Here is a 14,088-nt window from a genome sequence, read left to right on the forward strand (position 1 = left end):
TATCATTTGGGTTGTTGCAAAAAAAAGGGAAAACTGTAATCCTTTGATTAACAATAAAATATGTACAATATATTTAACAATTAAGAAAATCTTCCTAATTAAACAGATTATACATATTTTTAATAGACAAAATAATTGGAGATATTTTGTTTATATTATGTTTATACACGGGTGAAGCGAAAAAAAGTGTAACATTTTAGATGTTGAACTTGCACCATTGATATATCAAACACAATAAATCCAGAGTAAAGAAGAAAATATAGAAGAATGTGATGGGAAGTTCTTAATATGTAATGTCAATTATCTACACTTGGAATATTGTAAAACACTTCCTCACAACTACATTATTTGTAATATCTGTGCTACTACCATCATCACTATCTATGAGAATATGGAGGCCTTCAGGTCGTGTCACTCTGGATATAGCAATATAAATGTGTTCGTGCGAAAAAGCTGCTTTAGGAAGGTAAAGCCCAACCGTATCAAGTGATTGTCCCTGACTTTTGTTAATTGACATAGTATAACATATTTGAATCAGAAATTGAACGCGTTTAAATTCAAAGGGCTAGTTCGTGTCACTTAGAATCATCTCAATTCTAGGAATTAGATGTTTGGTTCGAACATGAGAGCCACACAATATCTCATATTCAATACTGTTCTTCCTACAGGATTTCACTATCATTCTTGTACCATTGCATAATCCCATAATCTGGTTCAAGTTTCTCATAAGCATGACAACAACTCCTACCTTTAATTTTAACTCATGCTTAGGAATGCAAGGCATATTGATAGAGTTTAGATACTCAATTGGAAACACGGATCTGAAATCATTATCATCATCACCTGCATTATCAATTGAATCCTGACTCAGATAAGTGTAAACCATGCCAGGAATTTTTTCAAGTATCATTGTATTAATCTCATCCACCACGATATTGGTAGGTGTGAGTATAGCCCTTGATCTGAGGTATTCATGTGAAGAGATATTTTGTATAAAATCTAGGTACGTCACTTTAAAAAGCTTCTGGATTAGATCTCCGAATGTACGAACGATATATTGATCAAGAATCTTTATTAACATTTCACCAGTGTCTGGACTTGGAGAAATATTGGTTTCTTTGCCATCGCCGACAGCAAGCTGCCACTTGCTAAAGTCCGCGATGGTTTTGTTCTCCAAATCACTATTTCCTATATTAAGCCGCATGTTTTGCTTCAATAAAAATACTTCACAGGATTTCCAAAGCTTGGATTTATTGAGGGTAGAGTAGACAATTTCAGCCCTTGACACTTTTGGAATGACAGGAATATCTGCCGAAAATCTCCACAAAATATAATGGTTATACCACCAAATGGCTTTTTAGCTCTCCTTTTATCAATAGCAGACATAATATCTCTCAAGGATCGATCAACGCATTCAAAAGCATGACGATGTTACATAGGAGCCTCATCCCAAATTATTAAATCAGTTCGCTGAAGTAGCTCAGAAATATTAGTCCCGTGTCTTAAACCGACAGAACAATTTTCATCAAGTTTTAGTGAAATATGAAAGCGGGAGTGTGCAATTCTTCCACCAGGAAGCAACAAGGCAGCTATACCACATGAGGCAACTAGAAGCACAATCTTATGCTCTGATCGTAATTGACAACACAGTGTCTGCCATAAGAAAGTCTTTCCACAACCTCCACTTCCGTAAACAAAGAAAACACCACCTTTTTTCTGGTTAATATTGTCAAGAATGGAATCATAAACTATCTTCTGTTCGTCATTGAGAAGACTATGATTTCTTGTGTGGATTCTCTTCATTTCTTCTGTTGTATAGGATGTTTTCTCAAGAATTAGTCTATTCTCAGACTTGGAAAAAACATCTCTTGGATATGGCATATATGGGAAGTTTCTAAGGCTTTTACTAATATCATTCAACAATTTCTCTATCTCTGCAATAACATTAATAAAAAATGATAACATTAATCCAAACCTGGAACATGTAATATGTATAACGCATTATTAACAGCTTATACCTACAAGAGCGTAATTCTGGATCTCAAAATCTAATAGACAAAGATTTGGATTCCCAGTGAGGATTCACCTCACAAGAAGAATATCATATGACATGCATCCCCAATGAGCTTCCCAAAGGCTACGCGAATGAGAGATTAGACTGTATACTAAAATGTTGACAAACATGGCACGTAGCTATGGAGGCATGGATGTATGCGCATTTTTACTTATAGCTTCGTGCCATTGTTGGTCATTCTGGAGGATACCTAGCGCGATACAGGCTTTGTGAAAGGAATTATAAACATGGCCATTGACTGTCTTTAAATCATCAAAACATACAGCACCTTTAATCCTGAGCAGGAGCATGAGGAGATATAATAGTTCACCGCTAGATGAATGTACTTCAGCAAGCCTACCAATGACATCACCTCGTATCCTCTATTTCCAGATACCAGGTTATGTGTAATATCCCATATTTTCAATATTATTATTATTATTAATTGGAATTATTTATGTGATTTTAGGTGAATTTTAGTGAATTATCTGATAAGTGGAATTGATGTTTGGGTGTTTAGATGTGATATTATTTGAGTATTTGAATTTTTATATGTCCAGAATAAAATATAGATAATTGTGATATTTTTCTGGTAATTTTTGGAGTGTTAGATGATTTTATATTAATTTATGAATTATTAATTATTTTCTGAATAATTACCAAAATTATTTTATAAAGCCAGGAATCGTCCGACTTCAATCGTTTTTGCGTTTTTACAACCCGAAACTCTTCCGAAAACTCCTTTCTAACCTAATCTGGTAATTCCGGACATTTTCCGTGTTTTGACTTTTTCAATTCGGATTACGGTTTGACCCGTGCGCGGCCCGGCGCAAGATTTTCGATACGATAGTTATTTCGGTAATCAATAAAACCCGTATTTTCGAGAGACGGGATATTTTTATATTATTCCCGTATATAATGTTTTATAAAAAGCTCGGTTTTGATAATTATCCAATTCTGGTATTTAATTGTATCGTTTTTATAGTTACTTAGCGGCTAAGTAATCTATTTTTGGATCATTTTGTAGTTACTTAGTGGCTAAGCAACTAATTTAACGATCCAAACCGATCCAGAACGATCTAATATTCCATAAATATAAATAGCCTATTTCTTATTTCGTTTATTCCGTTTTTCATTCGCAACCAGTTAAAACACCGTAAATACAGAGAAAAACCCGAGAAACCGATACGTTCCCGAGAATCAAACACACGAACGAAGGCGTTATCGAACTCCGATTCGGGCGTGCAGCATATCAAAACGAAGCTCTCGAAATCTTCTTTCTGAATCAATCATCAGTTTCTGCCCAGAAATCACAGTAATTTTCTTATTTAATTATTTATATTCGAATTATTTGATAATTAAATGATGAATTTTTGTTCTTGATGTTGTTGATGTGATTTGATGCTTCCATGTTGTAGAGCATGTTTTTCTGGTCAGTTTGGTATATTATACGTCAAAAACTGAGTTCAATATCATATAGAAATTAAGGTTTGATTTTTTGAAAATTTCTTGAATATGTGTTCTTGGTGTTCTTGAAAAATTCTGAAAATCAAAGTCAATTTTGAAGGCGTTATTGAACACCAAATCACAAGTATGAATAACCAAAATGAATCACAGATGATTCTCTATCATTTTATATCATCAAATCGTTTCAAGAGTTGTTAAATTTTAAAATCGATTTTTAGGGTAATATTCGAATTTTTGGGGGTTTATGATTTAGTGGGTTTTGATTGTGTGTGATGACCTGAGTAGATTGTAATCGTTCTTGGCGTTATTTTGACACTGGAATCATCGTGTTTGGTTAAGGATTGAGTGAATTCGAGTTTTTGCCGGAAAACTCGAGAAAACCGCCGGCGTTAATGGCTTTTTGGCCGGAGTTTGAATTCTGCGACTTCGTTCTTGTCGTTGTTGGTACTGTTATGTTGCAGGGTTGATGTAGAATAAAATCCAGCTGAAAATCGAACGAAAACAAGCCGTTAGGACTGCAAACCCCGCTCGCCGGAAAATCGGGGCTCGCCGGATTCTGGTAAACGGCCGGCGAGTTCTTCGTGTTCTTGGCGACCCGATAACCCGGTTGCCTGACCCGGTTTCGACCCACATTTGATTCTATTTCTCCCAATTCAATAGTCTAAAATCTGTTTGTGCAGATTTTGTTTTAAAAATAAATCAAAAATCAGTCTTTAGTTTTAAAAATTATTTTCTTTTATTCTAAAAATCATTATTTTAATTCTGAAAATTAATTTTAATTCAAAAATAAATCCAAATTATTTAATTAATTAATTTTAGTGAATAATTAATTATTTAATTAGTCAATTAATTTAAATGTTAATTGATTAATTAATTTAATTAGTTATTAATTAATTTTAATTGATTATTTAATTAGATTTAATTATTTAAAATTGATTTAAAAATTCTGAAAAATGGTTTCGAGTTTAAAATATTATTTTAAATTATTTTCCAGGCTCGATAATTCTTATAAAATTATTTTTGAGTGTTCGAGCCTTATTATTTAGTTATTAAATAATTCGGAGATCCGTTTTTATTCCGAAAAATGTTCAAAAATTCATAATAAATCAACCGTTTGTCCGTTTAATACGAAACGAACGCGTACAGACTCAGAAAAATATTCCGCTTTCATTAAAAATACTTTTGAGACCCAAATCCTTTTTGTTTCGAAAGGTCGCTTGTTTTACGAGTCATTCTGAGTCGATTATTGATTGATAAATCGTATTTTGACCCAATTTCAGTTTTAAACGTAACGACTCCTGTGTCATATGAATTATGTGATACGTGAGTTATGTGATTACGTGTTATATGAATTATGTGTGTATGTGGATCAAGAGTCCTGTGATTGTCTGTTATATTTATGGTGGGCTATCGTATGGGTAGACGATAGGATTTTGACGCGTAGTTCGTCGAGTGATTATCATTTAGACAATTAAAGCTATATCTTTTAATTATAGATGCGGATCTCTCGAGTTGATCAGGATAAGACGTTGGATAAAGAATGAGATGGAATGGCATTTGGATATTTGGCTTCTAGCAATCGCATGACCAGCATATCGGTGAAGTGTTGAAAAGAAAGGCGGTGATGTTGTGAGACAGAATGTCAGAATAGATGTGGTTTTGCGAGTGTGACTAACTGCTAAAATCTCAAAGGCAAGTATTTCTATCATCACTTATTGTTCAAGTGATATTTATTTTGAATCATATCATGCAAGTATTGCTTTCCCTATTCTCAGTTTAGAATCAATAAATGTTTTACATATCGCTGAATTAAATAATTCTGTTTATGCAAGTATTTTTCCGCTATTCTATGTTCAGAGTAGCTAAGTGATTTTACTTATCCAATTATCGGATTTATAAATGTTGTGGATTTTGAGAAAGATGACGTTGTTTTGGTTTTCTGCCCAAGTGAATGGGCGAATAAAATTTATAAGGGTGTCGAGTATTATGACCCCTTTCAATAAAAATGTTTTAAGATTGGATGGTTGCGTAAGAGGCCGTGGCGGCGGTCCAGCGTGAGCTATGTGTTATACAGGATATAACACCTTGCTAGGCCGATATGTGCCTTGGGTACCCCTTTTGTTTAGTTGGATATGCTTCGGCATACCGGTGTTGCTCCGCGGCTGATCACCGGCGGCAACATACCGTCGTTCGAGGATTCCAATCTAAATTATTATATTGCTTTTGATAATCTTATAAGGAATGATTTATCAACTGTTTTGGTTTTGAATAAAGGTGGAATGCAGTTTTGATTCAAATTCTGATTGATGTTGATATTTAAGTTGTTAAATATCGAAGGTGGTATTAATGCAGATGATTGATGTTGACTTCCCTATTTTAGCGCAGGTAGGTTGTGAGCATCAAAGTTCGTATTAATATCTAATTTGATATGACAGCAAAATAAGTATTAATTTCAAGAGTTCGGTTTTGGAGTAAAGTTTATGATTAAATCCATAATCATTGGTTCTTGTTATTGTGGTTTACGATATTTCCGTAAACACTGTTTCACGAGTTTCATTTTCGTCAAGATTCAAAGTATGGCTGAAGCATTTTCACTCAAAAATATCAAAAGGATTTTGAATACAGAGAAGGAATCAATTCTGGGATTCCTTAACTAAATTTTCTGGATCAACAATTTTGATTTTTAAATGTTCTGCGCTATTGCAGATGTCGGTTTTATATCAAAAGACCATATATATGTCATAATGATCTTGCTGAGCATTTCTTTCGCTCATACTTGCTTGTTTTTAAATTTAACCTCTAGTGAGGATTAGCTTGCGCTGTTTAGCTGCGTAATTCGAGGAAGCAAAGAAGAAGCTTTTGGAAGGTGGTTGGTCCAGGGTTTGCGGACTAGTGTAAGTTTTATGGTGTAAAGTTGTTTATATTATATTATATATAGTTGTATATTTTATTTGGGCCTAGTATACTTCATTTCGAAGTTATACTAGTGGGTTTAGTTTTGAGTTGGAATTTATTGAAAAGAGTTTTAAAAGAAAGTGAAAAATTTATTTGTGGAATTTGGATTTCTTGTTTCTAGAACTGTAACCTTAAAAGATCTTGGATTAGTTTGGGGTCATTTATGCTAAATATCTTCCGCTGGCATTTAATTTTGATTAAACAGGTTATTTTGGATTGAGGTTTCATAGTGACGACCAAATCTTCTGACCCCGGATTTGGGGGCGTTACAGGTTGGTATCAGAGCCGAGGTTATAGTAAACTAGAAACGAGAGTGTGTAGGAGTGTGTATAGCTATGTGAGGACGTTTGAGCTCATATCGAGTTCCTGTTGGACTATTGGATATAGTACCAACGAGTAAGTTAAGATAAGGCGTATTCGTTTGAGATGGTTGTGTTGAGCTGGATGGAACTCCGGGAAACTGCAAACTTATATGGTGGAATCTTTCGAGGCTACCACGTTTTGACGACGATGAAGATTATCGATATCCTTGGAACATGAAGAAGCGTCTAGAATCAGATGGCGAGTCAACTGGAGAGTTCAAATTGAAAATAAATATTAAGACTTTGGCAATACCTTCTATTTCTATAAAACCTTTTGACATCTCTTAAAAAGAGGTATTTGTTAGGGGATATATTCCCTAACACTCATTTTCAATCCTATCTGTGTTTTAAATGTGTCAGAGGTTGTCATGAAGCCTATTTTTCAGGTTTTGATAGCTCTGCCAAGTTATGATAATTTAACTTCCACTTTTCTTATTTGGTGGATGGTTTCTTGGTGATGTGACACCACTTGCTCATTTGGTGCCATAATTTTTTTTCTATGGATTTCATTCCTTCATAAATATCAGCTTTGAAATCTTTTCAGTTTTATTCATTTGATTTTCGATCACTTTGATATTCTTTTATTCTGACTGGGATGAACAACCATAACTATAGGGGACACAAGGTATACCTGTCTGTGTGATAGGAGTTGGATGGGACGCCATCACTTGTGTGTATTGTGAATACATGAAGGTTAACAACCTTTAGTAGTGTCTTAATTTGGACACGCAATACCAAGTTCGTTTGATCATATTGATCTCTCAGTTATTCTTTTATTTCAACAATACTTTTTCTCAAATTCAGATTTTGGTTCCGTTATGGTATCAAATTCATTTCTTTTTGAAATTCCATGATTTTATCATATCAAACATTCGAAGGTATGCCAATCAAGTTAAGCTGAGTTATCTTGGTCAAGTCAAAGTAAAGCGATGTGATGGAATTACCAAGGACGACAGTGGACTGTAATGCGATTAAAATATTAGTGGCATATACCGAAGTCAATCTGTTTCTTCATTTCTCTCTTTATCTATCTTTATTTTCTTCTCTCTATCTTTCTCTCTATTTTTCTTTCTCGCGATCAGTAAAAAGTGATTCTATTGAAGAATTGGTCAAAGGGTGTGAATGGAACAGTGGTGCACAGTAAAGCTCCTGTAAAAGTTTTATTATACAAGGAATACAAGATTCATTTGAGATTATGGAAAATTAAGGTTATTTGGAAACGGAAAGTTGATTAGAAAACCCTTAGTGCTCTCTTTTGCTGATTCCGAGGACGGAATCCTTATAAGGGGGGTAGATTGTAATATCCCATATTTTCAATATTATTATTATTATTAATTGGAATTATTTATGTGATTTTAGGTGAATTTTAGTGAATTATCTGATAAGTGGAATTGATGTTTGGGTGTTTAGATGTGATATTATTTGAGTATTTGAATTTTTATATGTCCAGAATAAAATATAGATAATTGTGATATTTTTCTGGTAATTTTTGGAGTGTTAGATGATTTTATATTAATTTATGAATTATTAATTATTTTCTGAATAATTACCAAAATTATTTTATAAAGCCAGGAATCGTCCGACTTCAATCGTTTTTGCATTTTTACAACCCGAAACTCTTCCGAAAACTCCTTCCTAACCTAATCTGGTAATTCCGGACATTTTCCGTGTTTTGACTTTTTCAATTCGGATTACGGTTTGACCCGTGCGCGGCCCGGCGCAAGATTTTCGATACGATAGTTATTTCGGTAATCAATAAAACCCGTATTTTCGAGAGACGGGATATTTTTATATTATTCCCGTATATAATGTTTTATAAAAAGCTCGGTTTTGATAATTATCCAATTCTGGTATTTAATTGTATCGTTTTTATAGTTACTTAGCGGCTAAGTAATCTATTTTTGGATCATTTTGTAGTTACTTAGTGGCTAAGCAACTAATTTAACGATCCAAACCGATCCAGAACGATCTAATATTCCATAAATATAAATAGCCTATTTCTTATTTCGTTTATTCCGTTTTTCATTTGCAACCAGTTAAAACACCGTAAATACAGAGAAAAACCCGAGAAACCGATACGTTCCCGAGAATCAAACACACGAACGAAGGCGTTATCGAACTCCGATTCGGGCGTGCAGCATATCAAAACGAAGCTCTCGAAATCTTCTTTCTGAATCAATCATCAGTTTCTGCCCAGAAATCACAGTAATTTTCTTATTTAATTATTTATATTCGAATTATTTGATAATTAAATGATGAATTTTTGTTCTTGATGTTGTTGATGTGATTTGATGCTTCCATGTTGTAGAGCATGTTTTTCTGGTCAGTTTGGTATATTATACGTCAAAAACTGAGTTCAATATCATATAGAAATTAAGGTTTGATTTTTTGAAAATTTCTTGAATATGTGTTCTTGGTGTTCTTGAAAAATTCTGAAAATCAAAGTCAATTTTGAAGGCGTTATTGAACACCAAATCACAAGTATGAATAACCAAAATGAATCACAGATGATTCTCTATCATTTTATATCATCAAATCGTTTCAAGAGTTGTTAAATTTTAAAATCGATTTTTAGGGTAATATTCGAATTTTTGGGGGTTTATGATTTAGTGGGTTTTGATTGTGTGTGATGACCTGAGTAGATTGTAATCGTTCTTGGCGTTATTTTGACACTGGAATCATCGTGTTTGGTTAAGGATTGAGTGAATTCGAGTTTTTGCCGGAAAACTCGAGAAAACCGCCGGCGTTAATGGCTTTTTGGCCGGAGTTTGAATTCTGCGACTTCGTTCTTGTCGTTGTTGGTACTGTTATGTTGCAGGGTTGATGTAGAATAAAATCCAGCTGAAAATCGAACGAAAACAAGCCGTTAGGACTGCAAACCCCGCTCGCCGGAAAATCGGGGCTCGCCGGATTCTGGTAAACGGCCGGCGAGTTCTTCGTGTTCTTGGCGACCCGATAACCCGGTTGCCTGACCCGGTTTCGACCCACATTTGATTCTATTTCTCCCAATTCAATAGTCTAAAATCTGTTTGTGCAGATTTTGTTTTAAAAATAAATCAAAAATCAGTCTTTAGTTTTAAAAATTATTTTCTTTTATTCTAAAAATCATTATTTTAATTCTGAAAATTAATTTTAATTCAAAAATAAATCCAAATTATTTAATTAATTAATTTTAGTGAATAATTAATTATTTAATTAGTCAATTAATTTAAATGTTAATTGATTAATTAATTTAATTAGTTATTAATTAATTTTAATTGATTATTTAATTAGATTTAATTATTTAAAATTGATTTAAAAATTCTGAAAAATGGTTTCGAGTTTAAAATATTATTTTAAATTATTTTCCAGGCTCGATAATTCTTATAAAATTATTTTTGAGTGTTCGAGCCTTATTATTTAGTTATTAAATAATTCGGAGATCCGTTTTTATTCCGAAAAATGTTCAAAAATTCATAATAAATCAACCGTTTGTCCGTTTAATACGAAACGAACGCGTACAGACTCAGAAAAATATTCCGCTTTCATTAAAAATACTTTTGAGACCCAAATCCTTTTTGTTTCGAAAGGTCGCTTGTTTTACGAGTCATTCTGAGTCGATTATTGATTGATAAATCGTATTTTGACCCAATTTCAGTTTTAAACGTAATGACTCCTGTGTCATATGAATTATGTGATACGTGAGTTATGTGATTACGTGTTATATGAATTATGTGTGTATGTGGATCAAGAGTCCTGTGATTGTCTGTTATATTTATGGTGGGCTATCGTATGGGTAGACGATAGGATTTTGACGCGTAGTTCGTCGAGTGATTATCATTTAGACAATTAAAGCTATATCTTTTAATTATAGATGCGGATCTCTCGAGTTGATCAGGATAAGACGTTGGATAAAGAATGAGATGGAATGGCATTTGGATATTTGGCTTCTAGCAATCGCATGACCAGCATATCGGTGAAGTGTTGAAAAGAAAGGCGGTGATGTTGTGAGACAGAATGTCAGAATAGATGTGGTTTTGCGAGTGTGACTAACTGCTAAAATCTCAAAGGCAAGTATTTCTATCATCACTTATTGTTCAAGTGATATTTATTTTGAATCATATCATGCAAGTATTGCTTTCCCTATTCTCAGTTTAGAATCAATAAATGTTTTACATATCGCTGAATTAAATAATTCTGTTTATGCAAGTATTTTTCCGCTATTCTATGTTCAGAGTAGCTAAGTGATTTTACTTATCCAATTATCGGATTTATAAATGTTGTGGATTTTGAGAAAGATGACGTTGTTTTGGTTTTCTGCCCAAGTGAATGGGCGAATAAAATTTATAAGGGTGTCGAGTATTATGACCCCTTTCAATAAAAATGTTTTAAGATTGGATGGTTGCGTAAGAGGCCGTGGCGGCGGTCCAGCGTGAGCTATGTGTTATACAGGATATAACACCTTGCTAGGCCGATATGTGCCTTGGGTACCCCTTTTGTTTAGTTGGATATGCTTCGGCATACCGGTGTTGCTCCGCGGCTGATCACCGGCGGCAACATACCGTCGTTCGAGGATTCCAATCTAAATTATTATATTGCTTTTGATAATCTTATAAGGAATGATTTATCAACTGTTTTGGTTTTGAATAAAGGTGGAATGCAGTTTTGATTCAAATTCTGATTGATGTTGATATTTAAGTTGTTAAATATCGAAGGTGGTATTAATGCAGATGATTGATGTTGACTTCCCTATTTTAGCGCAGGTAGGTTGTGAGCATCAAAGTTCGTATTAATATCTAATTTGATATGACAGCAAAATAAGTATTAATTTCAAGAGTTCGGTTTTGGAGTAAAGTTTATGATTAAATCCATAATCATTGGTTCTTGTTATTGTGGTTTACGATATTTCCGTAAACACTGTTTTACGAGTTTCATTTTCGTCAAGATTCAAAGTATGGCTGAAGCATTTTCACTCAAAAATATCAAAAGGATTTTGAATACAGAGAAGGAATCAATTCTGGGATTCCTTAACTAAATTTTCTGGATCAACAATTTTGATTTTTAAATGTTCTGCGCTATTGCAGATGTCGGTTTTATATCAAAAGACCATATATATGTCATAATGATCTTGCTGAGCATTTCTTTCGCTCATACTTGCTTGTTTTTAAATTTAACCTCTAGTGAGGATTAGCTTGCGCTGTTTAGCTGCGTAATTCGAGGAAGCAAAGAAGAAGCTTTTGGAAGGTGGTTGGTCCAGGGTTTGCGGACTAGTGTAAGTTTTATGGTGTAAAGTTGTTTATATTATATTATATATAGTTATATATTTTATTTGGGCCTAGTATACTTCATTTCGAAGTTATACTAGTGGGTTTAGTTTTGAGTTGGAATTTATTGAAAAGAGTTTTAAAAGAAAGTGAAAAATTTATTTGTGGAATTTGGATTTCTTGTTTCTAGAACTGTAACCTTAAAAGATCTTGGATTAGTTTGGGGTCATTTATGCTAAATATCTTCCGCTGGCATTTAATTTTGATTAAACAGGTTATTTTGGATTGAGGTTTCATAGTGACGACCAAATCTTCTGACCCCGGATTTGGGGGCGTTACATTATGGATGCCATGTAAACTTGCTTGGAAATTCTGAATAGGTTAAATTTGGGGCCTCTGCATATGTTTTATTTGCATCAAACCATGCTTCTAATTTGCTTTTCTTTGTTCCAGCATTGTCGCAAACTTCCTGTAGATTTTGTGAGCCCTTAAACGACACATGCTAGTCATTCGGTAGATATATTGGTAATCATTCAATAGAAGGCCACGGGAATGGATGTCAAAACTAAATATCCTCCATGATGCTTCAGATGCACAAACATATCTTCCATCCAAGTATTTCTTGACCTCATCAAGCGGGCGTTTCTCAGGAGTGATTGTTGTTGTGCACCCTTTTTTGTTGTTTGTTTTTTTCCTCAGACACATGGTGGCGATATCATGTCCTTTTAAACAATACTTGAACAGATATTTCAACGATCTGGAGCTGTTACAAATCTCCAAATTTGTGTGACATTGAAATCTTATTAGAAGATCTCGATTGTAGGGGACAATATACTGATTATCCAGGTCAATACCCTTTTTTACGGTAATTCCAGTTTTCCTCCTCTTATAGATGGGAAAGCGACAATCGTCAAAGTATGTGTGAGAATTATACCTGTTAAAAAGGAAAAACGATATTTCAAATTAATAAAAATAAATTTAAAAGGAATGTTTTACTAAAAGTTGATTCAAAATGTTGTATTCTTTCAGTAGTCTATGGAAAATTAATTTAATGTAAAAGATGATGAATTACCTTTTAGGAAAATATTTAATACAGCGGCCTTTAATCATACACGGAGACTTAACACAATCAGTGCCATATGATCCGTGGATCATGTAATTCTTAACAGCTTCATAACTAACTGGATCAATACTTGGATCAGGAATTTCTGCAGAAACTATTTTATCTATTTGTTCAGTTGTCTTGGGACGATCGTTTGGATGCAACCATATTAGCATGTGAGCATGTGTCAATCCACGCTTTTGAAACTCTATTACGTGCATTACTATAATATGAAATTGCTGAAAATAATTAAATAAAGCCTGATATACATGTTATATTAAATTTAACTGATAAAATTTGTTAGAGGAAGAAATCCTGAAAATAGCATACCTCTAATACAACATCCAGAGTAGTTCTTATTTTTTATTTGATCAAGCAGCTGGTCAACTTTCATTTTAAATACCCTTGCAACGACGTCGAGAGCATCAACAACATCAACACCAGGTAGAAACTTTATCATCCTCTGAATTTCAGGCCATTTTGTGTTAGTGGTCATCGTAAGGAACAATGATGGGTGCCCAAGTGTTCGACAAATTGCCATTGCGTCCTTGAAATACTGGTTCATGTATCTTTTACTGCCAGTGAAGGAGGTTGGTAAAATTATTGCCTTGCCAACATTTTCAGGATTGCTATCACCCTTGTTTAGTGTATCTCGTATGTTATGGTACATATCAGAACGAATTGTAGTCTGGCGACCTCTCATCCAGTCAAGTCTGTATTACTCAATTATAGTAAATGCGGCAACAACATATTGTTGCCATAAACGACCTTCGAGATGTGGAGTCAAACCTGAATATATATGAGTGAATCAATGAGATAATTAAAAATTGAAATAAAACTAAAAGATAAGTGTTAAAATTTAAGTATTGATTTTGAAAATACCTTCTGAAGGCAGTATCATGAGTT

At 33.7% G+C, this 14,088-nt stretch overlaps 1 protein-coding gene across 1 annotated transcript; it reads right to left on the reverse strand.

Annotated features, from left to right (window-relative positions):
* Nucleotides 1-1,431: 1,431 nt before the first annotated feature.
* LOC141718491 (uncharacterized) lies at nt 1,432-13,885 on the reverse strand. The gene is made up of 4 exons (XM_074520875.1): nt 13,513-13,885; nt 13,153-13,390; nt 12,935-13,014; nt 1,432-1,934 (listed from the first exon to the last, which is right to left on the reverse strand). The coding sequence occupies exons 1-4, from the start codon at nt 13,883-13,885 to the stop codon at nt 1,432-1,434; spliced, it is 1,194 nt and encodes a 397-aa protein (XP_074376976.1).
* Between the last annotated feature and the right edge of the window lie 203 nt (nt 13,886-14,088).

The sequence above is a fragment of the Apium graveolens genome, chromosome 4 (assembly GCF_009905375.1).
Source record: "Apium graveolens cultivar Ventura chromosome 4, ASM990537v1, whole genome shotgun sequence".
In the NCBI taxonomy this organism is placed as follows: Eukaryota; Viridiplantae; Streptophyta; class Magnoliopsida; order Apiales; family Apiaceae; genus Apium; species Apium graveolens.

Excerpts from the sequence above, each read along its gene's own strand:
- LOC141718491 (XM_074520875.1), bottom strand. The coding sequence starts at position 13,885 with ATGAGAGGTCGCCAGACTACAATTCGTTCTGATATGTACCATAACATA. Across the intron at positions 13,391-13,512 it reads CTCTGGATGTTGTATTAGAG|AGTTTCAAAAGCGTGGATTG; the intron begins GTATGCTATTTT and ends TGCACGTAATAG. Across the intron at positions 13,015-13,152 it reads ATTAAATATTTTCCTAAAAG|GTATAATTCTCACACATACT; the intron begins GTAATTCATCAT and ends CCTTTTTAACAG.